This window comes from Musa acuminata, chromosome BXJ1-1 (genome assembly GCF_036884655.1).
Source record: "Musa acuminata AAA Group cultivar baxijiao chromosome BXJ1-1, Cavendish_Baxijiao_AAA, whole genome shotgun sequence".
NCBI classification, from domain to species: Eukaryota; Viridiplantae; Streptophyta; class Magnoliopsida; order Zingiberales; family Musaceae; genus Musa; species Musa acuminata.
Window position 1 is genome coordinate 6,718,503 of NC_088327.1, and position 23,587 is coordinate 6,742,089.

General features: G+C 37.2%; 3 protein-coding genes and 1 long non-coding RNA gene across 10 annotated transcripts; 2 read left to right on the top strand and 2 right to left on the bottom strand.

Annotated features, from left to right (window-relative positions):
- Window positions 1-32: 32 nt before the first annotated feature.
- On the top strand, window positions 33-3,191 carry LOC135636780 (gluconokinase-like). Its single transcript, XM_065148845.1, has 4 exons — window positions 33-408; window positions 580-622; window positions 1,353-1,432; window positions 2,443-3,191. The coding sequence occupies exons 1-4, from the start codon at window positions 384-386 to the stop codon at window positions 2,847-2,849; spliced, it is 555 nt and encodes a 184-aa protein (XP_065004917.1). The 5' UTR covers window positions 33-383; the 3' UTR covers window positions 2,850-3,191.
- Window positions 3,192-4,487: 1,296 nt separating this feature from the next.
- LOC135636733 (uncharacterized membrane protein At1g75140-like) lies at window positions 4,488-6,690 on the bottom strand. Its single transcript, XM_065148752.1, has one exon. It carries the CDS (start codon window positions 6,414-6,416, stop codon window positions 4,581-4,583), a length of 1,836 nt encoding a protein of 611 aa, XP_065004824.1. The 5' UTR covers window positions 6,417-6,690; the 3' UTR covers window positions 4,488-4,580.
- A 1,600-nt stretch (window positions 6,691-8,290) lies between these two features.
- LOC135680272 (uncharacterized) lies at window positions 8,291-10,141 on the bottom strand. Its single transcript, XR_010515431.1, has 4 exons — window positions 9,970-10,141; window positions 9,144-9,189; window positions 8,735-8,882; window positions 8,291-8,469 (listed from the first exon to the last, which is right to left on the bottom strand). It is a non-coding gene; the product is annotated as an uncharacterized LOC135680272 (long non-coding RNA).
- Window positions 10,142-16,530: 6,389 nt separating this feature from the next.
- Window positions 16,531-22,871, top strand: LOC135636832 (protein CYCLOPS-like). Of its 7 annotated transcripts, none has more exons than XM_065148989.1 (12): window positions 16,531-16,725; window positions 16,890-17,130; window positions 17,793-17,848; window positions 18,032-18,154; window positions 18,431-18,479; window positions 18,602-18,654; window positions 19,607-20,277; window positions 20,590-20,636; window positions 20,733-20,778; window positions 21,112-21,175; window positions 22,253-22,381; window positions 22,547-22,871. In XM_065148989.1, exons 2-12 carry the CDS (start codon window positions 16,939-16,941, stop codon window positions 22,668-22,670), a joined length of 1,554 nt encoding a protein of 517 aa, XP_065005061.1. In that variant the 5' UTR covers window positions 16,531-16,725; window positions 16,890-16,938; the 3' UTR covers window positions 22,671-22,871. The 7 variants fall into 7 exon arrangements, 4 of the variants coding, with proteins under 4 accessions (XP_065005061.1, XP_065005191.1, XP_065005008.1 ...); XR_010496101.1 differs by lacking the exon at window positions 16,531-16,725 and adding an exon at window positions 16,726-16,787 and having other exon boundaries at window positions 21,903-22,381; window positions 22,547-22,566; XR_010496119.1 differs by lacking the exon at window positions 16,531-16,725 and adding an exon at window positions 16,726-16,787 and having other exon boundaries at window positions 21,127-21,175; window positions 21,903-22,381; window positions 22,547-22,566.
- Window positions 22,872-23,587: the final 716 nt, after the last annotated feature.

Consider the following 23,587-nt stretch of genomic DNA (forward strand, 5'->3'; position numbering starts at 1 on the left):
CAGGGCCCCACCTCTGCTATGATGGCGTCGAGAGGTCCAAAAGGTCCATCGGGGACTTTGTGGATCCGATCCAATGGAAGGGCATCTCATATTTGGGTTCCACCGGGGAACTGTGTGGATCCGATCTTTAACACCTCGGGGGGCACGAAGTCAAACACGTATCGACGTGGAAGGGAGACTAAATGGGATGAGACGGAGGTGATGTATGTTTTCGAGTTACGTGCTAAACACTTTCATTTGGTTTGGGGTTTGGCTCGCAGGACGTCGCAGGGGCCGACCCAGCGGCCGCCGGGAAGTACTCTCGCAGCCGACCGTGTTGTAGGCCGCCGTTCGCGGATAGATCCGAGAAGAGAAGGCGACGGCGGACTTCTCCCTCCTCCGCGATGGCTTCCCACCTCAAAGATTACGGTGCCCTCTCTCTCTCTCTCTCTCTCTCTCTCTCTCTAACACAATACGCACCATTTCTTGATTGCTCGTGGAAATGGCGTATGATTAGTGTGCCTTTTCGTTGACTGATTCCTTTATGAATGGGGGAGAGTGGATCGAATCTAAACTTCTCCAAACTGTTGCGGTTCTCAGGACAAGCGTTTGTGATCATGGGAGTCAGCGGCACCGGGAAATCGTGAGACCATTTCTACCCTTCTTCTAGTACTCCTAATATGATGCTGTTTCAGCCCCATTTTCATTCCTACGAATGCAGAATGCTTCTCTTGCTTCTTTTCAGATAATAAATATTTTTGATAGCAGAACTGTATAGATCAATTGGGGAAGCTTCTTTTCAGATAATCTGCCATTGATGCAATTGATTCGATTTCACACTCTTCACTTAATTGAGGAAAACAAAAAATTACATATGTAGTAAACTGGAAAACTGGAAAACAAAGAACATAGATGATTAATTTGGTACAAGTCCAACAACATAGCATAGCATGGATTAAGGACCTTGGTAAGCAATCTATGGTGAGTCTGCTGAGGCTTCATGGATCTTCCAATTTGTCTAGCTGAATGCAACATGTGATAAACACATCAATATCTCTTAGACTATTCAATTTTAAGATCTGTCAAAGAGTCTTGCTTTCTGATTTCCATATGTGGCATGCTTGCAAGATACCTGACTGGTGAATGCCCTCTTACTTTGATCCATTTTAATGGGTCTTTCCATTTGCGATATGCTTCCTTCAGCAGCAGGTCTTTGGTATCAGTAAAGACTGAGCTATCAACTGTGTTACATTTTGCTTCTGCTATTCCTGCATGCAAACATTTTCAAGCCAGTAGGTTTTGCCAATAAGTGCTGTTAATAGTAGGCACTTACTATTTGATGTAGAACACTTGCTCTTGTCTTGTGCTATCAGGACTGTTGCTGAGATGCTTGCAAAGGCACTAGATTGCAGCTTTCTTGAAGCTGATGACTTCCACTCACAGGCAAACAAAGGTAAATTCTGTATCATCCTTGTGATTTCCTTTCCTTGGCCTTTTAGGCACATTGAACAGAGACAAACATGTATTCAAAACACCTTTACTACAATAAATTGCTCACGAACGTCAGTCAAGGATGGATTAGGACAATAGATGTACACAAGCATGTTTCTATGTTTCAGATTTGGAAAGACCAGAAGAGGTTACATGAAGACATGGAAGCAATCAATAAAAATATATATTTTTTACCATCAGATACACATTTTGCCTGTGAGAAGTATTAACACTGGAAAAAGGTTTGTGAGGGGGGCTTTAAGTGGAGGAAAACCCAAAAAGTGATATAAAGTTGCCCCTCAGATTAAACAAACAGATGAGCACTTCTCACAAGAATATCATCAAGGCATACCTTTTATAGAAAAAGAACTCTGATCAGTACAGTTTCACAATATTTTATGTTAGTGGCATAAGCTGATGACTGGTTTCTCCAGTACAATTTTCATGTTCATGAAATGTAAGGATATGTAAATTGGACTGATTCTTTGAACATGGAAAGCATCTTGATTTCCTTTCTATGTTGTTGTATTATGGTTTACTGTTAATGGTCATACTATTCTGTAATGCCAGGTACTGCAATATGACTGACTCATGATGCTCCAGAGATAATTATCATGATAAATGCATAAAGAGCCTTGTGAACTTCTGTCATAAGATGATAATTTGACACGGATTTGTCAATTAGTAGTAGTTTAATATGGTCTTGTAACACTACTTGTTTCTGTTCTGCATGGAACCATGTCCAAATTTTGTGTTCTTTTCAATCTGCCCTCTCAAACAACCCAGATTCTTTAGGAGCAGCATCTCTTCACATGCTCCTAAAACCCTAGCTTAGATCAATGTAGATTTATGATCAGTTGCAGCAATATTTAAAGCTTGCAGTAGCTTTTGAATTAATGGTTAGAAATGCATAGTATCCTTTAATTGGAGTAACAAATGAAAGTGAATTGACTGTTCTGTTTCGCAGCACAGACAAGATGAGAAAAGGGGTTCCGCTTACAGATGAAGATCGATTCCCATGGCTTGAAGTACTCCGCGATGCGGTTGGGAAGATCATGAGCTCCAGCAAAAATGTAACTCTTACCTGTTCTGCACTTCAGAAAAAGTACCGGGATATCCTCAGGTCAGCCGATGCCGATTACAAGCCGGGACAGTACACCATCTGCAGGGTGAAATTTATATGCTTAGAGGCTTCAGTGGAAGTAATTGCAGACAGGATCAGGAGAAGATCAAAAGATGGGAAGCATTTCATGCCTGTTTCTCTGTTGCAGTCCCAGTTGGACCTGCTTCAGATTGATGAAGCCGAAGGAGTGATTAGGGTTGATGCCACCATGAGCCGTGAAGCCATTTTAGAGAGCATACTGACAAGCCATTTTTGATGACAGAAGTGGGCAGCTGATTGTTTGAAGTGAGAATAAAGCTTAATAGTTCTGCTAGTGACGGAAGGTAATAAGCTGGCATGCATAGCATAGCATACAGTTGATAAATTTGATGGTTTGGTGTCGACTGATGACACTAGTTAAACATGAATAATCATCTCTTGCTAGTGAACTCATTTCAATTGCCAAAGCAGGATAAGTATTTATTAGACACTAGTGGAACATTTTCTCCATCATACGAAGTGATTGCTAAGTACAACTTCAGATGATGTTATCTGTTCCTTTGGAATAATTAATGATTTTAAGTTCAATGTAATTGATGGTGGAGAAATATTGCATCTATACATGTGATGGTGAGAAGAAAAGTTGACTAACACAATTTGAAATATTGCATCTATACATGTGATGGTGAGAAGAAAAGTTGACTAACACAAGTTGAAATATTGTGTGTGCACACAGATCACCATTTTTTTCCCCTCGAGCCAACATGGAAATAATGTCAAAGAAAGGAAAGGGAAGCTATAGATGATGATATCACAAACTGACATCAATTCAAACAAGACATGGAAGGCATAGACTACCATGACATGTAACAATGGAACAGTCTGCTCCTTCAAGCCACAAACAACAATGTTACAGAGGAGCATGGTTGCTAGGAGAGGAACGCCTACCTGCTGACTCTAAGATACTAGGAGAAAGTTGGTGTATCATTGAAAAGGAACAAGCAATTTCACATTTCTTATGAAGTCATCAAAAGAAGTAAAGACTCTATCAAACAGAGAATGTTAACCTGATACAGCACAATAAATATTCACTGACCTGAGAGCAAACCCATAGGCAGAAAAATATATTTCATATAATCTGATACAAAAATGGTGATGAGCAAAGAAAATTGTATATTCCATGAGTTTGATGCAAATTCTTGGATATTCACAGTTTCACTTCAATGATTTATCATCCCAAATACTAAAGACACTTATCAAAGACTGACGGTTCAAAACCTTATTTGGTAAACCTTAAAAAATGTCAATTGGTTTAGTTTGATAAATACCTTGATCATTGACAACAAGAATCTGCAAACAAATCTCACCTTTGCCGTCTATCTTTTCTATTAAAAAAAGAAAACATCTCAATCGTTGCTCAGTGAAAAGAAAATTAAGATCCAGAATATTTAAGGACACTAGACACATTGAAAACTCAAGAAGATGGACAATGCAGAAAAGATGCACCCTGCAATATAATTCATGAGGAAAAGGGTGCAGACATCTCTAAAGGACTTTCTTGAGAGACAAAACAAGCTGGATAGATCTCATATTCTCAACAAGGATATAATTCAGAGAGCAAAGACAGGTATTGACAAAGATATAATTGAAACTAAGAGAGTGATGCACAACACAATCTCCTGACAGATGATACCCACAAGATTATGTTGGAAATTGTCGGTCAAGTTCTGGCGCCTAAAGCCAGTGAAGTGCAAGCTATTATAAACCCTAAACTACAGAAATTTCCAGCCAGACAGTTACATCTGGAGCTTAGTATCATAAGCAAAGTTATACATATAGCTGCCAAAACATTGAAAGAGAGCAATGACTCAATCATACCGCTCGGTGTCTGAAGAGTGATACAAATCACCAAATGGTAAGAATCATCAGTATCATAAGCAGTGAGCATGACAAACATGATCGAATGGGCACCATTTCTAAAGGGGCACTGGTCCGATCGAGTAAATTCTCAATCGATTTGGTCATCTGCAACTTGGCTGTTCGGAAACAATGCTTCTCTTCTCTTTGCAAAACCTGCAGGTTCCATACTCTGCCCTCTAAATTTCAGGTCCCCTGCCCCCCTAAAACCAGGATCTGCACAACCAGACCTAAATGGCATCCCTGAGCCTCCAGGGTGACGAGAAGGAGACACATATCTTCGAGGTGGACCTCGTAATGCTGCTCCTCTTGATTCCCTAAGATCACCAGCTCTCACACCATCAACATAAGCTCTGTCAGCAGCTCCAGAGCCCAAAAGACTACTCGAAGAAGAAGAAGCATCCTCAGCATTGAAAGACTCCTCTGTTGTCCACCCCAAGGAGTCCTTCTTCTTCACATAGAACTGCCATAATATCCCAATCAAAAACAAAAGTAGCAGAAGAGCAGGACCACTCCACACCACAGTGTTAGCGTGCAACCCGAAAGCTGGAAAATTCGACCGATAAATCCCAATGTAACCATTGCCAAGCCCCAGAACCACAAGCTTTCCACGGTCCGCTGCTAGCATAGGCTTTGCTCCCAATGGCCCATCAGCACTGGCATCCGAATTCAAGAACTGGGACTGCATCTCATGGATGGCAGCTGAGAACAGAGGACGAGGTGCCCCGACCCTGCCCGGGAACTGAGAGGAGATGTTGTACACGAAGAACTTGTCGTAGCTTGCTACGAGGAGATACCCTTTGATGGTTCGGATCGCTGCGGGTCCGTCGATCTCTGACTTCCTTACCGACCGAACCCGGCACTTGAGGTTGGCCACATCCCCGAGAAGCACGACGTGGATCAGGTCACCTCCGGCAGTCAAGCCATAGGCCTTCAGCCGCTCCGACAAGTCAAAGGAGTAGGCTTTGGCGACCGAGCCATTCAGCCCCTCGCACTCGGTCTCCCTCACCGCCATGGACTTGAGGTCCAGTGACCCGGCGCCTGTCTCGGTGAGGAAGAGAAGCCTTTGCTTCATGAAAGCCAATGGCGGACCCGAAGCAATGGCCGTGCCGTACAGGGTGCCATTCTCCGTGAACACTCGGATCCTCCCGCCGCCGTCCGATGCCAGGACGTAGCGGACCCGCCCCACCTGATGGACCTCCAGGCGGGAGACCGGCGGCGAGTCCAACTCACGCGACCCACGGATGAAGGGCTTCGAGCTGCCAACCGAGAGAGTGAGCCAATCATCGCCGCTGGCGGCAGACTCGTGGAGGCGGTGGGCCGTGATGGAGCCGTCGGCGTGGCCGGAGAAGAGGAGGCTCTCGTTGCGACGGGAGGAAAGGTAGGAGAGCATCGACGTCACGGGGGAGTCGGACAGAGAGGGCAGCTCGATGACGACGTCGCCTGTAGAGGAGAACACGTAGACCCGGCCGTGAGTGTCTCCGACGGCGAAGTATTTGCCGAGGCCGTCGAGCTCCTCATACGGGAGCACGGTGGCGACAGCGGCGGAGGCCTCCAATCGCACCGCCGCGGCGAACAGGAACCTCTCCGACCAGGAGGTCTTGTGCTTAGTGACGGAGACTGCGGAGGACCGGGCGGCACCTTCCGCCACGGCCGCGGACGCCGCCTGCGGCGTTGAGAGGACGGGGATGATGGTCTCCAGATCCATGGGTAGATCGGAAGAACGGTCAGATCGCGCGGAGAGGCAGGCGGAGAGGGAGGACTGGAGGGCTGAGACGGTCTCAGAGAGGGACTCGACTAAGGTTTCGAGGCGCTGGAGCTGGGACTCCTGGCGGTCTAGGAAGGCGACGGTATCGGCTCCGGCGTCGGCTGAGGAGGCGAGCGGGAAGGATAGGAGGAGAGGGAGTAGGAAGGCGGTCGCCGCCATGTACGGAGAGCGAGGGTTCCCGCTGCTCCGCGCCAGATCTTGTATTCTAGTGGCGGAGCGCGGCCGAGGAGGAAGGGCGGATGGGATCGACGGAATCAGGCTTTTAGGGAGAACATTTAGGTGAGGAGGTCGCGCTTGCTCCGCCTCTTTGATGAGAGCGAAGAGGCGGCGACGCCCGGTGGGGGAGGGAGAGGCGATCGGGATCGCATGTTGAGCTTGCAGCAGGAGAGTATGATCCACTTCGTCTCAGAATCCGACACGGTTTTTTCTTTTTCTTCACGTGGATAATGCTTATGTAAAGTTATAAGCTTATTGTGTAGACAGAAATATTTGCCTGAATAATAATATTTTTGCAAGAGAGATATTCTTCTTATGATTAATTATATCCAATGATCTACTATTAATCAAACTATTGATTAGTAAAAATCATAATAACTTATTTTAAAATTAAAATTAAACTTCCAAATATTTTCCTCTCTCTCTCTCTCTCTCTCTCTCTATATATATATATATATATATATATATATATATATATATATATATATATATATATATATGTGTGTGTGTGTGTGTGTGTGTGTGTGTGTGTGTGTGTGTGTTTGTGTGTGTGTGTGAGAGAGAGAGAGAGAGAGAGAGAGAGATGTCAATATAATGACATGTAATAAGATCATGATTTGAAGAGAGTCTTATATATATAATAAAAAAGACATGGACCAAAACCTACTAAATTAATTCATTGTTCCGATACTAATTCTGTGGATATGTTTCTGTAGGTCCTTTAGTACCACTTAATACTTTCCTATCATGTGTGCTCACCATATATCTTATTATGTACGTCACCAAAATACTGTCATATGGATTTGCTCACGTTATGTACAGCATGTAAATGTAAGGAAGCATGACCATAACGTGTTCGCTGTGTAAGAGTCTCCATTGAGAAATCATGATGGTTAACACATCAACATCATTAGGTAATTAATATGTCTCAAAAGATTGTCTTATAGGCAGTTTAATATAAAGGAAAAAATTAGTTTTAAAAAATCATAGGTAAGAAGATTGAAATATACAAGCATTTTTTTTACTATTTTAATACAAATAAATCATGATTTCTAAGTACTTGCGATCAATTATATGAAGTTTTAAATGAATCATTATCTAATCTAACATAATTATCTCATGTCTTTCTTTCAATTTGTTCTTCTACTATTAATCAATTCATCTAGTCATGGACAGAATATTATTTTTATGATCCTTAATTTATGTAGAAAGGGTTGTGTGGTGGATTCTTTGTGTTCTCTTTAAACCAAAATGTGTTTGGTTAGTATCTAAGTATGAAAGACCCCCCATCACAAGAAAAGGTTCATAAAGGAGCTTATCAGAGTGGTCAAGACAGTTTGTTTCTTTCTTCTTCTTACTTTTCATGAAGCAGATTTTTGGTGATCTGAGAGAAAAGAAAAACTAGAAGTTTTTTACATTGAGTATGCCTGAGCAAGATACTTCAAGTAATTGTCAGATATAGCCGAGAAATATCTTAATATCCTGTGACTACTGTATCCAAAATGTTTTTATGTGGACACACAAGCAATTTGAAGTAATAATGCTCCAAAATTAAATTGGTAAGCTCTTCTATAAAATGTAGATTTCACATTAATCAACACGTAGTTAGAGAAGGGCTTGTCATGTTTAGAGGGTTGCACTTATTTGCCAATTGACAACCCTAGTTAATCAGTGACAGAATAGGACTTCTGAGTTCTGATTGTTATCATTATTTTCAGTAGCGAAATAAAGAGACTAATTTTCCTACCATCTGCTTAAGTTAGTAAGATAATTCTATCATGCTCTCATAAACAAACAATCACAATACCAAAGAAGGATAAATCATAATTTTAACCATAATTACCTGAGCATTCCCTCACTCTTTTTGACTTAGCAGATGCTTCTACATTACCATTTTCTTGTGCAGTGGATCCTGATGGCAATGCAGCACAAGTGGGAGGCAAAACTGGGGACCAAGTCTTGGACACAAGCTTCTTATTTGGTGATGAATTGTGGCCTGCTGACAAATTGGATTTCACTAAAACAGCTATCAAAGCAAAGCCAGAGTTTAACTTTGTGGTAAGCAGGTATGATCTTATGAAAGCTGGTTGTCTTACAAGCCTTAAAAAATTTAGAAGCAGTGAGAATACTTGTTAGAGACTTTTTGTCCAATAATGAACTGTTCTTTCTATTTTCCTATTCTAAGTTGATTCATGCAATAAAATGCAACTTTTTTCTCAATTACATGAAAGAATCAAGGACAGTAGAATGCAATATGTTACCTGTAAAACTTGAACCATCTGCATACATTTTTGTGAAAATAATTCATTCTGCTGCCTCTGGTGTTGGTTTCCATTTTAACACTGGAGTAGATGCAGATGTAAAATGATTAACTAAGAGGTCAGCTTCTCGCCTGATTTGGCGGGAGCCCTGACAGAAGCACAAAAAGCAGCTGATTACTTCATCTAAGGCTTTATCAAATTGTCTTGTATTTGAGTAATCAGCCAATGCCGTTTGAAGAGCAGCCAAGTATCCTATCTTCTTTCATTGACACTATCTTCCAATTTTCTAAAGCATAGAGGTAGTTTCTCTAATATTAATTTTGAGAAAGTAGTAAAAATAAAACCTGATCTAGTGGCATCATTAAAATCCAGCAAAATGAACCATCACAGTCTGATATGTGCAACTTACTCCTTGTTGTTGTCATATGCTCCTTTTGCCTTCTTTGCTGATCAACCTGAAACAATAAGCAAACTCAGATCTACACCAAAATATAAAAAAAGATTATTTTCTCTTTGGAATTGATCAGTATTAGTCATTCACATAATGTCAACTGTTTAGAACATAACTAATTCATATAAATAAGAAAATGACTTTCAATGAATTCAGGCTTGGTGGCATGAAACCAACTTCATTGGTTTAAATTATTTTAGTTCATCTCTTCACTTATTCATTGCTTCACTGAATCAAAAAGTTTTTTATAATTCAATAGTTTCATCTTCTGTGTGTAAATTCCAGATCAAATATCTTGTCAAGCATGCCTCCTGCTAACTTGTGGGACTAATTCCATTCACACTGCTAGTTTTCATTCTTCCAGACCAGCAGCGACTCTCTCCTCCCACTGTCAAAAAGACCAACATGTATTGCACCGCGGATTTACAATCAAGAAGAGCCACTTCTAATAGACATGAAATTGCTCTCTGAGGCTAATATTGAAGATTTTATAGAGCAAAATGTGCTTATCCGAGCCTCTGACGTTGTCAACAGTTCCCTCCATCTTCTACCAACTCATGCAAGCAGTGATCCATTATGATTTGACCTGAGGAAAATCCATTTAAAGCCATCTAGGATGTGTTAGATATGCATCATGATTGGGTGGGTGATAGGAGCACTATTTTACTTGTGTTTTGATACACATTTGCATGGGATCAGCTTAACCACCATATAAAGCAGTCACAGAATCAACCAAACACCTACCAACCGGTTGTAAAAAGGCCAACAAGATGAGATGACTGACCTCAGTCCGCCATTTGAAGACAACATGGGTAGTTAAATGCAGTTGCACCCAGCAACCAATGGCCACAACCTTGCTCGGCTTCTTGACCCCCTCCTTGGACGTGCATGTCGTACTCCTCCATCCAAGGATGAGTGGAGGCCCCTCCCCATTCATCCCCCTCCTGCTGGTTGCAGCTCTAAGTGTGTTCTTGTGCTGGGAAGATCTGGTGAACTGCTATGGGTTCGTATCCAAGATCCAGGATGCTACCATCACGATAGCCATCGTCACCATCGTGGCCATCACAACGCTCTTCATAGTCCAGTCCATGACGGAACTGATCATCGTCCCGCTCGCATTCCTGCTCGTGGTCTTCCTGCTCAGGACGGAACTGATTGGTCCGCTGGTGATTCTCATACTGATCCACTTCCTCGGCAAGTTCTTCTGCTGCTCGTCGGAGAAGACACCGTCGTTTTGGGAGGGGGAGCAGGAGAGCAAGGATGGAGGTGGTGGTGGGTTGGGTTGGTTTTTGTTTGTGATCCTCTGCCTGCTTCTTTATGCATGGTTTTACGAGGGGGAGGGTTATGGCTGGATCTGTTTAGTGTTCGGAATGGCCTTCATACTGTACTTCAACATGCTTTAGGCTGAACATTGGATTTTGACCATTGCAGTTTCTATTGTTTTGAGATGCATTCATACTGATAAATGCTACAAGAAGAAGAAACATAAGAATACCTAATATCTCAACTATTTAAAATAGACTACATCGACTATTTCAACAAGAACAATAAGAATTCATAATACCACCGCAACCATTTAGAACAGACCACATCAATTATATTAACCACAGGTTACTTTTATCATCAATAAGCTCTACAAAAAACAACATTCTTAATTAAGTTACGAACATCTAAATTTTATTTATAGCCTCTATTTCTTCATACACTAACAGTAATTATCTCATTGATTTTAATTGTGTTATCAATATGTCTCCTTATCTATATTATCTTAAACGATATTTACACATTATATCATAAACCTAAGCTATATCTAATTATCCATGAATGAATCTGTACAACCATGCCATTATTTTCATCTCATCTCAGCAAAAAAAAATTCATAATCAACATTGATAAATTCACGACTATTATATTGAGTCCATTTAAATGTTAATTTACATACTTTAAAATTGCTTCAATCCAATTTCAGCTCACTAATTTAGGGATTAAGGATCACTATGTAGAAGTAAGTAAATTTTCCTTGAAAGAATTAGATCCGTTTTACCCATAAAAGAGAACCATCTAACAAAAAAATGTGTTGTCATTAGTATGATTAGATAATTAAAATATGCAATAAAAGCCTATCATTTTGTACAATAACAAATTTCATATGAAGTATAATCAACATTACAGAGAATGCAGAAGCTGCAGTAAATGCTCTATGACAGGCTTCCTCAAGTAAATCAATGTTTCCTCATTCACAAAAGGACTAAGCAATGAGTTGTTAATCCTCCATAAAACCTTGGTACAAAAATTTTATCTGCCAAGCTTCTCCCAACCAGTAAACTAGTAGCCTAGAAAGAAAAAGAAAGAGGACGCCAGACAGGGACAGGGCCTTCCAATAACATTGAATTTCCAAAAATCACAACTTTGGTAGCAAGATGTTGGAATGCAAAAGAAAGAATCTATGGCATTTTTTTTAGATTTTTTTTTTTTATTTTCAAAAGGGTAATTGACATAAGTAGGATTTGAGTCATCTTGTGATAAACTGTCAAGGTTTTTACTAGCCAAGATAGATTAGCATGGCCCTTGCGAAAGAATGACATGCACAAATCGAAAAATTTTCTTAGATATTAGTTGCATGAAATCGTCGATGCAATATAATCAATCCTATGTAAGGCTTGTAAGATTATTCTAATCCCTTGGTACTAAATAGATAATCCAAAGAATGAAACAACAATAAGACATAAATCTAAATTCACTATCTAAGAAAATTTACATGGTCTAAGACTCTAACATTCCTTACATGCATCCACGAAAAAGAATTAAATTCACAATCGAGAAAATACACTATAAGTTTCATTAAATTAATTGAAACTGGAACCCAGAAATCTTAACCTTTCAATGGAAACCTTGGGAGAGTAGTTCTTTTTTTTTTTTTTACCTTCTCTTCCACCAAGATTTAATATGCATAGATTTTTTTTTTCGTCAGAATTTTTTTGATACTTAATTCTTTGTCCTCAAAGCAATGTTTTGATAATCTAAAAATAGTTACCGATCCCTAAAGATTTTGGGCATCACTTGTCAACTTACATATGGTATAAGAACAAGTAATCGTGTCTTTTATCAGAGTTTGTAAGGAAAAGATCTAAACGACCAATCTGGAGGAGGAAGGATGCAAGAATTACAGACTTACCCCGGACCAGCAAAGCCCACAAAAACCATGTAGCGGCACAGAGACCTCTGTTGTTGTCCTTCTCGGCGTAGAGATCTCTCTGCCCTTCTCTCCTCAAACAAAGACCCAAACAACGTTATCGAGCCAATCAATGCATTCCGAGTCCACCGAATCGACCTCGGCGGCAACGAAGAAAAAGAAATCTCTACCGGGAATATTCTGAGTCCGATTGGGGAGGATGATGATCTCGGAGCTCATCGGCATCAGGCGGACCTCCGCACCGGCGCAGCCCCTCATCCTCGAGCTCGCCGGTGAGGGCTTCGTCGAGATTCCAAAAAAGAATCCATCCTCCACCAAATACATGAAGAAAAAGTCGAAAAAAAATATCAAAATCCATGATTCTTACGAAGGAACTGGACCTCGATTCGGATGGCTTGGTTAGGGTTGGGGGGAGGGCCGGCCTTGCGCTTCCTGCCTCATCTGGGCCGCCATGGTTAAAGATCGGAGGGAGAGCGCGCGAGCGCGAGGTTGTTATAACGAAGTGACGCGTTCTTTTAGATTCGTGCAATATAGTGTCCAACGGTGGAACTCGTTCTATGTTTTTTTTTCCTTGATGGTTAATACTCCCAATTGCAATTTTGATTCATAAAGAAGAATTTTATGGACCTTATTTTGGTTATCTTTATGATCCCAAAAAGAAAAAAATGATTTATTATTTTTACTTAATAACAAAATTAGTTACCAATTTATATTCTTAGATATAATTCAATGAAAAAAAAATTATGTCATGTGAACTCACATACTGCTTTTTTTTTAAGTAATAAAAAATTAAACACCAAGACCTTGAGAAATTTTTTATTAATATAATTAGTTAGCATATTTTTATTATAAACTTAGTTGATTTTATCTAAATTATACGAAAGATACCCTTGTTTGTCCGTGGGTTAATTTTGTTGAAACATCTTATGGTCCCATAATAATATATAAAAAAAATTAAAGGAAGTGTTTAAATTATGATCTCATAAATAATTTCAACAAATATTTAATAGATAATGTAGATTACAAATATAGATTTAATAAGTTTTAAACGATCATACGATTAAGGACTTAAGGTGGCACGTGACAATAAAAAATCACACAAAGTGTTTACATGATATTATTATGAAACAAGACGATAAATCAATATTAAACAATATCCTAAAAGCTTATTCAATCATGTGTCATCTATATAACTCTACGATGCTATAATAGCCGATACTTTATATCATTATATGAAGTTATAAAACCTTTAAAATTAATATATAGATATTTTAATTTTATATAATTTTACCTATGTACAATGTACATAACCTACGTTTATAATATTAAAAGAATCATAAAAGCTAACCAAAATGAGACTCTCAAATCTACTATAAGTTATTTACATTACTATGCATAACATAAATAAAATTAAAAAATATAAAAATATACATAAATATTATATCAAACAGTATGTATATACATAAATATTACGTCACACAGCATATGCACATATTTATCCATGGCATTTCATACTCACATAATTAAACATTAGTTTGCTAATTTTATGTAATTTATAAATTTAAGGGAACCTAATTCTTAACGCCTTTTATCTTGATTTTATTCTAATACTGGAAATACAAATGATCTAGAAACTCAACTTTTATATTATGTTTGTATTAAAAATAGAGATTTTCAAAATATTATATGGACGTAATGGTAAATTCTGTCTTTTTCTCTAATCAGGATGGAGAGAGAGAGATAGAGAGAGAGGAGTTTTCAACATTAATGTTCACAATTATTATACATTCTCTTACCTTGGATGGTAATATTCATGTTCTCATGCATCTATTTACTTATAAAAAAAATATAAATTTGAATCAAAATTATTTATCTATCTCATTCTTTAAACGTCTCTTTTTTGCAATCTAACTTATCCACTAATTCTATTTCAAACTAATTGATGAGGTCAAATTGAGTAGAGTGCATGCCACACTCATACGTTGCCACGTGTCATCCTCAATTGAATCATAAAGATTTTTTTATATCCCTCTTTCGTAGTTTCACACGTAGCTTTTTAATTTCCTTTAATTCTATAGACATATAATCTCTTTATATTATATACATGCATATATGAAAAAAAAATCTTTTTGATTCTTCACGATCATACATGCAAACGCGTAAGAAAACCTATATATAATCATATAATTCGCTTAATATAATATTTATATTACTACTTGATCTCTCTTAATAAGTATTTATCGACTTTCTTTTATTTTTGATAAGGGATAATTTGGTCGATCGATCATTGGTGCGATCTACGAGCACGAGCGATGGGTGTACCCTTTTGGAGCATGTTAGCTCCAAAAGATGTCTCTAAGTGTAAGGGAGACCTAGCGGACTTATGAGCGCTTGGTCCCTTAGTTCCCGTACTTCTCAATCAACGTAAAACTAAATGACTTTATTTTTTATAAGAGATAATTTGTTTGGCTGAGGTGCAGGCCTTAGACCCTCCTTCTATCTAGAGCCATAAGGGATAATTTGGTTGGTCGACCATTGGTGCGGGCCGTAGGCTCGCGAGGAATTATCCACTTTGGACGATTGGCGTACCGGTACGATTTTATCTTTTCGGAACATATGAGTTACAAAAAAATGCTTCTAAGAGTAAGCGAGACCTGACGGACTTACGAGACCTTGGTTCCCATATTCCTCAAATTAAATGATTTTATTAATTTTATTTCATGTATTATATGAGATTCTACTAATATCTCCGTAAAAACATAATGTCGTTTCTACTATATCTCCGTAAGTTCACAATACGAATATAATAAAGTAATATAAGGTGTTTCCAACATAAAAAATGGTTTTCATAATAGATTGCAAGGGAGAGAAAGTTATGTTCAATGATTCCATGAGAATATTCCCGTTGGTCAAAGGTAGATTATTCCATGTAAAGGCAAAGTTTGTCTTCTTATGGGCAGGCAGGCATGCACGCATCTCATCGAGTCCAAGTGCGCTAAGTCAGAGTAGATGTGACGTACAAGGCATTGACTCAGAACATGTCTTCATTTGCGTTGCCGTCCCCTTTCGGGATCAAATTGACATTAATATTTGTCTAAAAATACCTATTGGAAAATTTGAAGGATCATTTTGCTTCTCTTCTCCAATTATCTACCATCATCATTGGTTATTGAATATTAATTTTTTTAATATGAGGGAGTTACGTATTTATCCTTACATTTCCCTCCCAATATTTAGATTTTACAATATACATCTATTCAAGTATTCATGTCCTCTATATTAATCTTATGTCAACTATGGTGGACAACGAGTCCTAAAATTTAAATACATAAAATATCATTTTTCATTTTATTTAAATATTTGAATTCTTTAATTTCTGAAACATAAATTTATAGAGGTAAATTTATAATTTTATATGAGGTATTAATATCAATTGAAGTATTGATGTCGATAATATATTAACAAACTTAAATTTAGAACTTTCTTATATTATATTATATATATATATATATATATATATATATATATATTATGAATGATAAGTGATGAAGTTGAGATTCGGAGTTATGATCTTATGATAAACTGTCAAAATCTTTACTAACTAAATTAGTTGATGTCTTAAGAGATAATATTAATCATGGTTAGTATTAATAAATTTTTAATTTTATTCATGATAATATATATATATATATATATATATATATTTATATTTGTCAGAATTTTTACTTTTCACAAAGTATCCCATTTTCAAAAGTTTCACAAAGCATCTCAATTTTTTTAATTTATATAATTATTATTTTAGTTTTTTTTTGGACAAAAGAAATATTATTTAGGATATAATTTACAAAATGAGATGAATTTTAGTGTTATTGAAAAAGGTGAGACACTATATGAAAAATTTGAGTCACTATGCAGGGAAAAGGGAGGTATATATATATATATATATATATATATATATATATATATATATATATATATGCATTTTATTTAAGAAGTTTTAGGTGCAAAAAAGGTCTTCTAAAAATGGAGAAGGATAATTATGTAAAAGCACATAATAATTAAATAAGGTTTAGGTAAAAAGGCCTTCTTTAATACCCGCTCTATGAGTTCACGAAACGGAGGTAGTTAATATCGCTTTCATGGCTGAAGTCAATTCAGCTGCTCCATCTCCACCGCTCTGCACTGTTTCTCTTCAAAGAATTCGTCACCTTCGTTCACCCATAAAATACCGGGATTTCTTTATCGAATTTTATATAGCGGGTCGAATAGAGACAAAAATGTCACCGCGGAATCTTCCCTGTGGTTTGTTCCAATATTCCAGCGCTATTTGGGGGGGGTGTGGCACAGGTAGGTTTTAGGTTCGTGAAAGTTTTGATCTTTGAAGTTTTCTCTGTGCGTTGCAGTTCAAGGTCTCTGATGATGGGGGGAAATGAAGATCTTTCTTTTACTGTGTGTTTCAGCAAATCTCTGATTTTTAGAAGTTATCTGACATAACTTTGGTGATGTCTCAGAAGAGATCGAGGAGTCTGATCTCGAAGCGGTGGTGAAGAAAGGGGTTTTATGGAGATGGAGGGGAGGGGGTACTCGGACTTGCTCAGGAACTCCAGCGAGGAGATGATTCTCAAGTCTCTGATGGAGAATCCGATCGGGAGTTCTGCACCGACCATGGAGATGCCGGGATTTAGGAACACGCCGCAGACGTTTCGAGGAGACAGCGAGGAGCTCTTCAACAGCTGGCTGATGAACGGAGAGGCAAGAATGAAGCTCAAACTTGGACCTATTTCTTCTGTTTTGCTCTTAATCCGTGATAAATATCCAGAGCAATAAATGATTCACGAAAGCAACACATACTTTGTGTTGCAGATTGTTGTTCTACTTCTGGTCAATGTAGAATGACCTAGTTATAGAGTTCTTCAGCATTGAGACGAGAAAAATTTTTAGGGATTAAAGAGAGTCACCTATGATTGTTTGGCCAGCCTGAAAAAATTTATCTAGGTATCTATTACACTTATGGAACGAATTTTGTTTCACTAGAAACAGACATATAAGATGTCGGTGCTTATTTAGAAATATCTCGTGATTAAATAAACATGGAAGCAATTAGAGGAATTAACAACACTCCGAATGTGATAATTATGTGGTACGATGTGTACTTCTTCAACATGAATGGAGAGTTCCTTTTGTTGCAGAATTGTTCATGGTTCCTGAGAGATAGAGAACTCTGAATACTCTATACTCATAAAAGAAGATACGAGTCAGACATACACTAAATTTTGTCTGTGGAGTTTCATGATCGAGGACTACTTTGGAAAATTGCAATTTAAAATCATTGTGTTTAGTTGTGGCTCAGATTTTTAGGATAATTGATTTTGTAGGCTACACAGTGATCACATATTTGATTGATCTTTCTACAGATTCCTGGTTTCAGCTCTCCAAATGGTGTTCATTGTCCTTGGCAACTATCTCGGAAGTAAGTTGACCTACACAATTTGCATCCTGAATATGTCGGCATAATTTTTTTTGTGTCGCTGACCTCATACTATATCTTCTCAAATTTTATTGATTATGCTTTGGAATCGAAAGCTATGAAAACAGAACTTATATGTGAATGTGTTTTCTGAATTTTGTTATAGCTAACTCTTCCTCCTTGCAGAATGTCAACAGAGATCACTGCTTTTGCAAATCAGCAAAATGGGACTGTGCAGAGGCAAAATACAGAGGATAAAAGTTTTAACGTGCTTGATGATCAGTCAAGTGATGTTGAGTGTTCTATCAGGTGGGTCCTGCTCTTTGTAATGATAGTACTAATTTTCTCCCGTTGACACCTGTGGACATTGACCGCTGGAGTAAATCATAGCGATAAATTTTACTCGATTGCTGAAATTACCCCAATGAATTTGGACAATAGATTGATCACTTTGTAGTACTAGAAAACTTTTCAGATTTTGATAATGCCTACTGTCTCCATAACTATCTTAGATGAACTTCTCATAACTAATGGCATTGCATGTCTTTTTCATTCATTGACTGATCTGTTGGAGTATACGATCAGGAGAGCTGCAGAAAAAAGCACGCAAGCTAGTAATTTGTTGTTGGCCAAGGTAAATTTTCTTTATGAAGCTTTTGGATTTCAACAATTTTGAGCTATTATTGCAAAAAAATATGTTTCTTCTGCAATGTCAAGAAGTATGTGAAGATTTGCTTTTTTTTACATTCTATGCAGGCATGGTTTCACAGTTCTCAGCCAATGACTAGAAGTCGATCTTCAGAGCTACGGTAGAATACTTACTCCTTCATTTGATATTGCCACACTTCATCTCAAAGAAAAAAAACATTTTAAAGTTCTTGATGGATTTCTTTTAGCAGCTTATTTATAGTTTTCGAGCAAATTTTAGTTTCCTGGCTAATAGAGTTATTCATTTTTTGCTTCAATTCGTGTTGTTATTCTTAGTTAACTATGAGGATAAATGTTTGATTAGTTCCTTCTTATGATATAGTTGGAAGCTTTATATTTTGTCGTAATCTAGCATTAACAGTTTCCTAATAATTCTGATCTACAATCACATGAAACCCATCTATATTTGTTTAGGAGAAAATTCATTTGTGTTAAGAAGCATAAATGTAATAACCTATCAAAATCTTTCTTAGCAGCTATGCATATTAGCTTAATAGCAATTTAACCTTCAGTGGATTGCATAGAGAAAGTACAAAGTTAAGCTCATTAGTAAAACTGATGAGGTTAAAACTTGCCTGGCAAGCTCATATGCAGCTTGATTAAGTTTAAGGAACAGATAAATAAAAAAAAAATCACAATTACATTTCAACAACAGCTAGTTACATAATTATATGTTAGTGTTGGCAAAATATTATGTAAAGAGACAAAGTTTGACTGTTCTATTGAGATTCTAGCAAGAGTATCTCACATGGTGTTCAAACAAAGCTTATATAATATCAGATTTTCAGTAATTACTAGACTCTGTCCTTGAGCAGGTTGCTTTTGTTTCAAAATTAAAATGATTTATCTCAAGCTACTCTTGGTTATTAATAAGCCAAGATAGAGCGGCCTACCTCCACAAACATTAGATGGTTTGCACCTAGAAGATCAGCATAATCAAGTTTAGTTTGAGGCTTCTAATTAGGCAATTAAAGCCTTATAAATAGCAAGTTTGATCTCATTTAATAAGCCTGAAATTTTGTTGACCTACATTGTTGGAACATTTGTCTTCAGGAGGAGGTATGCTGCCATGCAAAACAGCCAAATGCAAGCAATTGCCGAAGCCCAAAATAACATCGTAGTAGCAGGTATTGAGAAGGGGAGGCAACAACTTACGAGTGACTTATGTAACATCTCAATGGGGGAGACTGCCAGTCAACTTCAGACATTCATGTCTCCATCTAATTCAGCTACTTCTCCATTTGACACTCCATTGGCAACAGTCGATATGGTTTCTTCTGTTGTGAGCATGCTTAAAGATGCACTGGAAACGAAGAAGCTTGGTAGACAAGTTGATGGTGAAACTTTAGAAGGAAGTTCTTATGGGCTTTTAAATGTTCAACCAGAAGGAAATAGAATCTGTAATCAAGATGCCACAGATCAGGTTCTCTGGCCACCCAACACATTTGATTTTGTATCCTCCATTCATGAGCAAAATTCAAGAAACTCAAAATTTGAGAAGCCCTTGGAACTAAACATGGACGGATTTGTTACTCCAGCAAATCAATTCCGAACTGCCACAATCTCACAAGAACCATCACAGAGTGGATCATCAACTGCTGTGCCAACGCTTTCAACCGGCTTTGAAGTATGTGATGATCTTTCCAACTCAACACAAACTATTTCTGTTTGTGAGAGTTCCAAAAAGCATACCGGAAATGGAAATTTGAATCATAAGACTAGAGGTCTGTTGCAATTTTTATGACTGCAATTCACAGTTTTGGTTGATCAAGCACTTCCAGTACTTCTTTAGCTTTTCTTGCATATACTTCTGAATTTCTGTACATATGCACATCCAAACCTAGAAGTCTGGAATCAGATCCTGCATATAAATTAAATAGATCTTGATATAATCTTCTACAGTGGAGATTTACTGAAAACTAACTTGTGTGAGCACTAACTTTAATTGATCTCAAAAGACAATATTGCTTTTTTTACCCATTACAAGTAGTATAAATGTATATCCTTGGACAATTCGTGATTTAATTTCATTGCAGAAAACAGAGAAAAAATGCTACAAAGCAACTTCAAGGATGATAGGAAGGTATGTACTCTGATAGCAAGATAAAAATAATTTTTTTGGTAAAAGCATTATTTACTTTTTATCACTCAATCATTTGGCCTCTATTTACTTTTTCAGAAAGGAAATCCAGTTCTGATGGGATCAGTTTCCTCAGGAGTTTTAGGTACTTTTTAGCAAATTCTCATTATTTTCGCAGCTCCTTGCCTACTCTTGGCATCTATTCTGTGGAATATCTTTATGTAGATCATTCCGAACTATATGACAAAAATGATCTTCATCTTCATCTTCATCTCATATATAGGCTTATATGATTCGTACAGTTCTTGATCCATCATCTGAGGTTTGGTCATTTAAAGATAGCCCGATTATGTGGAGATGATCCTATTCCACAATTTTTTTTCACATCTTAATGATACTTGAGATAGCTCATTGCTTATAATTTGTTTTATTTCACATGACTTAGTTTATTTGTATTCTAGTCTTAAATCTTAACCAGAAAAGTGTTATGCAGAAGACAAGGGTGATTCTACAAAGAAACGCAGGGTTGAGCGCTCACGAAAGTACGTATCCTATAACTTGAATGCCTGTTATCATATCCTTGTTTGTAAAAGCTTTGCTAAAAGAATTGTCTATTTCTTGATACTGTAGTAACCCTAAGTTACATTTGCTAAAATTAAGCTCTTAAATTACCAGATGTCTTTTAAGCATGAAAAACTTTTGGGGGTACTTTCAAACCATGAAATTGTATCTTCTGGTTGAGTCTTTCAACAATTTTGAGTACAGCACAAGGGATTTGCAATCTCTCACAAGACATGATCTCACCAAAGGCCACACATGTTTTCTTGCTTCCCCTTTTATCTCCACAGGACTTTGGAGGCTTCAGTAAACATGGATGTAATTGTGCTTTTCTCTAGCAGGGTCCTTTGTTATATGATAAATTTTCATATTATATTCTCAACCCTAACCTTATCTTGCTTATGATTTTTGGCAATTTTAACAAGGTAGTACTTCCATCCTCTCCTGTAATATTGAGTACAGCACAAGGGATTAGCTATCCCTCACAAAACATGATTTTACCAAAGGTGACATGTTTTCTGAATCCCCTTTAATTTTCACATTACTTTAGAAGCTTCAGTATCAATGCAATTGCTTTTCTCTAGCAGGTTCTTTGGGACATGATAAGAGTTCCTACTTTAGTCTCAACCCTAGCCTTGCTTATGATTTTTAGCATTTTGACAATAAGGTAGTATTGACATTCTCTCTTGTAATCTCTCTATTTCCTTGCAGGACTTGCCACAAAACTTTCCAACAACAGTAAACATCAATTTTCCTGAATGGATTAGCATATTTTCTAGTTTCTAAAGATGCTACAAACTGGTGAATTCTTATCAGTTTCAATGGAGAATGGGGATCTATTTAATTCGTTATCTGGGTCAATAATGATTACAAGAAGGCTAGACTGCATATGTACTATCCCACTAACATTAAATTAATAAATTGATTTACTAGTTAGCTAACCTGATCATAATTTTTACAAAATTTGGAGAAGGTCATACAATTTGCATGATGTCAATGTTGAAAACATTTTTGTTGTTGGTTTAAAAATTTGAGTTTGATGGTCATGCTTGGTGGTTCAGAATGGCAGAAGCAAAGGAAAGAAATTTGGCACCAATGTTGCCATCGGATATGCAATCAGTTCTAAAGCGCTGTGAAACTCTTGAGAAGGAAGTGCGCTCACTCAAGCTTAACCTTTCATTCATGAATAGGTATGTAATGATGCATACACATGTTTTACACTTTTATGGTCCTTCATTGTCAAGAACAAAACCCTCAGTTCAGCTTGTTATCTTATTCTTGAAGTTATGCTTATGTTTGCAATTGCAATAGGATCTTACTCTCTATTGATCAAGAGACTGTTGTCACAATTCCAGGAAGGATTCTGAGCAAACTAAACAAATCGAAGAGCTTCAAAAAGAGAATGAAGATCTAAAGGATGAGAAGCTGCGCCTTGTTGAAGAGATCGAAAGGATTTACCCTGAAAGTGGTAGTTGGTGATACCTTGCAACTGACTCCTGCATAAATATTGTGTTCATAATGTCTAAACACAAACAAACTTAGCACACAAAAGGAGAGATCTCCCCGGAAGTTGTATACTTTACATAAATTATAGATATGTATATTCCAAGTAAACTGTTTGGATATTGGTTTCCATGGGTATAGAAAGATTGAGTCTCTTTGGAACTCTCAATGAGCTAAGATTGTTCTGTATTACTCATTTCATTAACTGATAACTTCTTCTTTGAGCAGTTCAAACACAAAACACTTGATAAAATCTATGCATCCAGTTTTTTAATCCAAACCCTCATTATCACATTGTATGTGCCAAGAATTCATTTGTCCTCATCCTGTGAGCACTAGATAGGGTCTGATGTGCCTAAGTTATCTCCGAAAACTTATATACCAAAGATTTAGTATTTTACAAGAACTTATATACCAACCTTATGCCAACACTAAAAAAAACTTATATACCAAAGATTTAGTATTTTACAAGAACTAGAATGACAATTTCTTGTGATTTGTAACGATTTTATTCCTTTCAAGCAAAAATTAAAATAGGCTCCCTTACACATGCATATGAATTGTGGTTAGGGATAAAAGGACGAGATTTAGTGATGTAATAATATATTTTTTCGCTATATATACATGAAGTAACAATAAATGATGAAAATCATAGTATAATTAACCAACTTTTTATTATACTCAAAGTCATAATTTCTTATTCAATAATAACAATAAACTTTAATATTTTAATTTTTTTCTTAAATCAATAATAGTTAAATCTTTAGCTTACATTAAAATATTTTTATATTTTCCTCCACATAATCTCATACCACTAATTTAATTACATGGCATATATATCCATATGATCTTTGATAATTCTTCCTCATTTTATTATGAAGTTTTTTTTTGGC

What these genes read in the sequence shown, in the direction of transcription:
- LOC135636780 (XM_065148845.1), top strand. Translation starts at nt 384, where the DNA reads ATGGCTTCCCACCTCAAAGATTACG. An exon ending in TTCCCACCTCAAAGATTACG is followed by an intron (nt 409 to 579) that starts GTGCCCTCTCTC and finishes TGCGGTTCTCAG; the next exon opens with GACAAGCGTTTGTGATCATG. An exon ending in GTCAGCGGCACCGGGAAATC is followed by an intron (nt 623 to 1,352) that starts GTGAGACCATTT and finishes TTGTGCTATCAG; the next exon opens with GACTGTTGCTGAGATGCTTG.
- LOC135636733 (XM_065148752.1), bottom strand. Translation starts at nt 6,416, where the DNA reads ATGGCGGCGACCGCCTTCCTACTCCCTCTCCTCCTATCCTTCCCGCTC.
- LOC135636832 (XM_065148989.1), top strand. Translation starts at nt 16,939, where the DNA reads ATGGAGATGGAGGGGAGGGGGTACTCGGACTTGCTCAGGAACTCCAGC. An exon ending in GCTGGCTGATGAACGGAGAG is followed by an intron (nt 17,131 to 17,792) that starts GCAAGAATGAAG and finishes ATCTTTCTACAG; the next exon opens with ATTCCTGGTTTCAGCTCTCC. An exon ending in GTAATTTGTTGTTGGCCAAG is followed by an intron (nt 18,480 to 18,601) that starts GTAAATTTTCTT and finishes CATTCTATGCAG; the next exon opens with GCATGGTTTCACAGTTCTCA.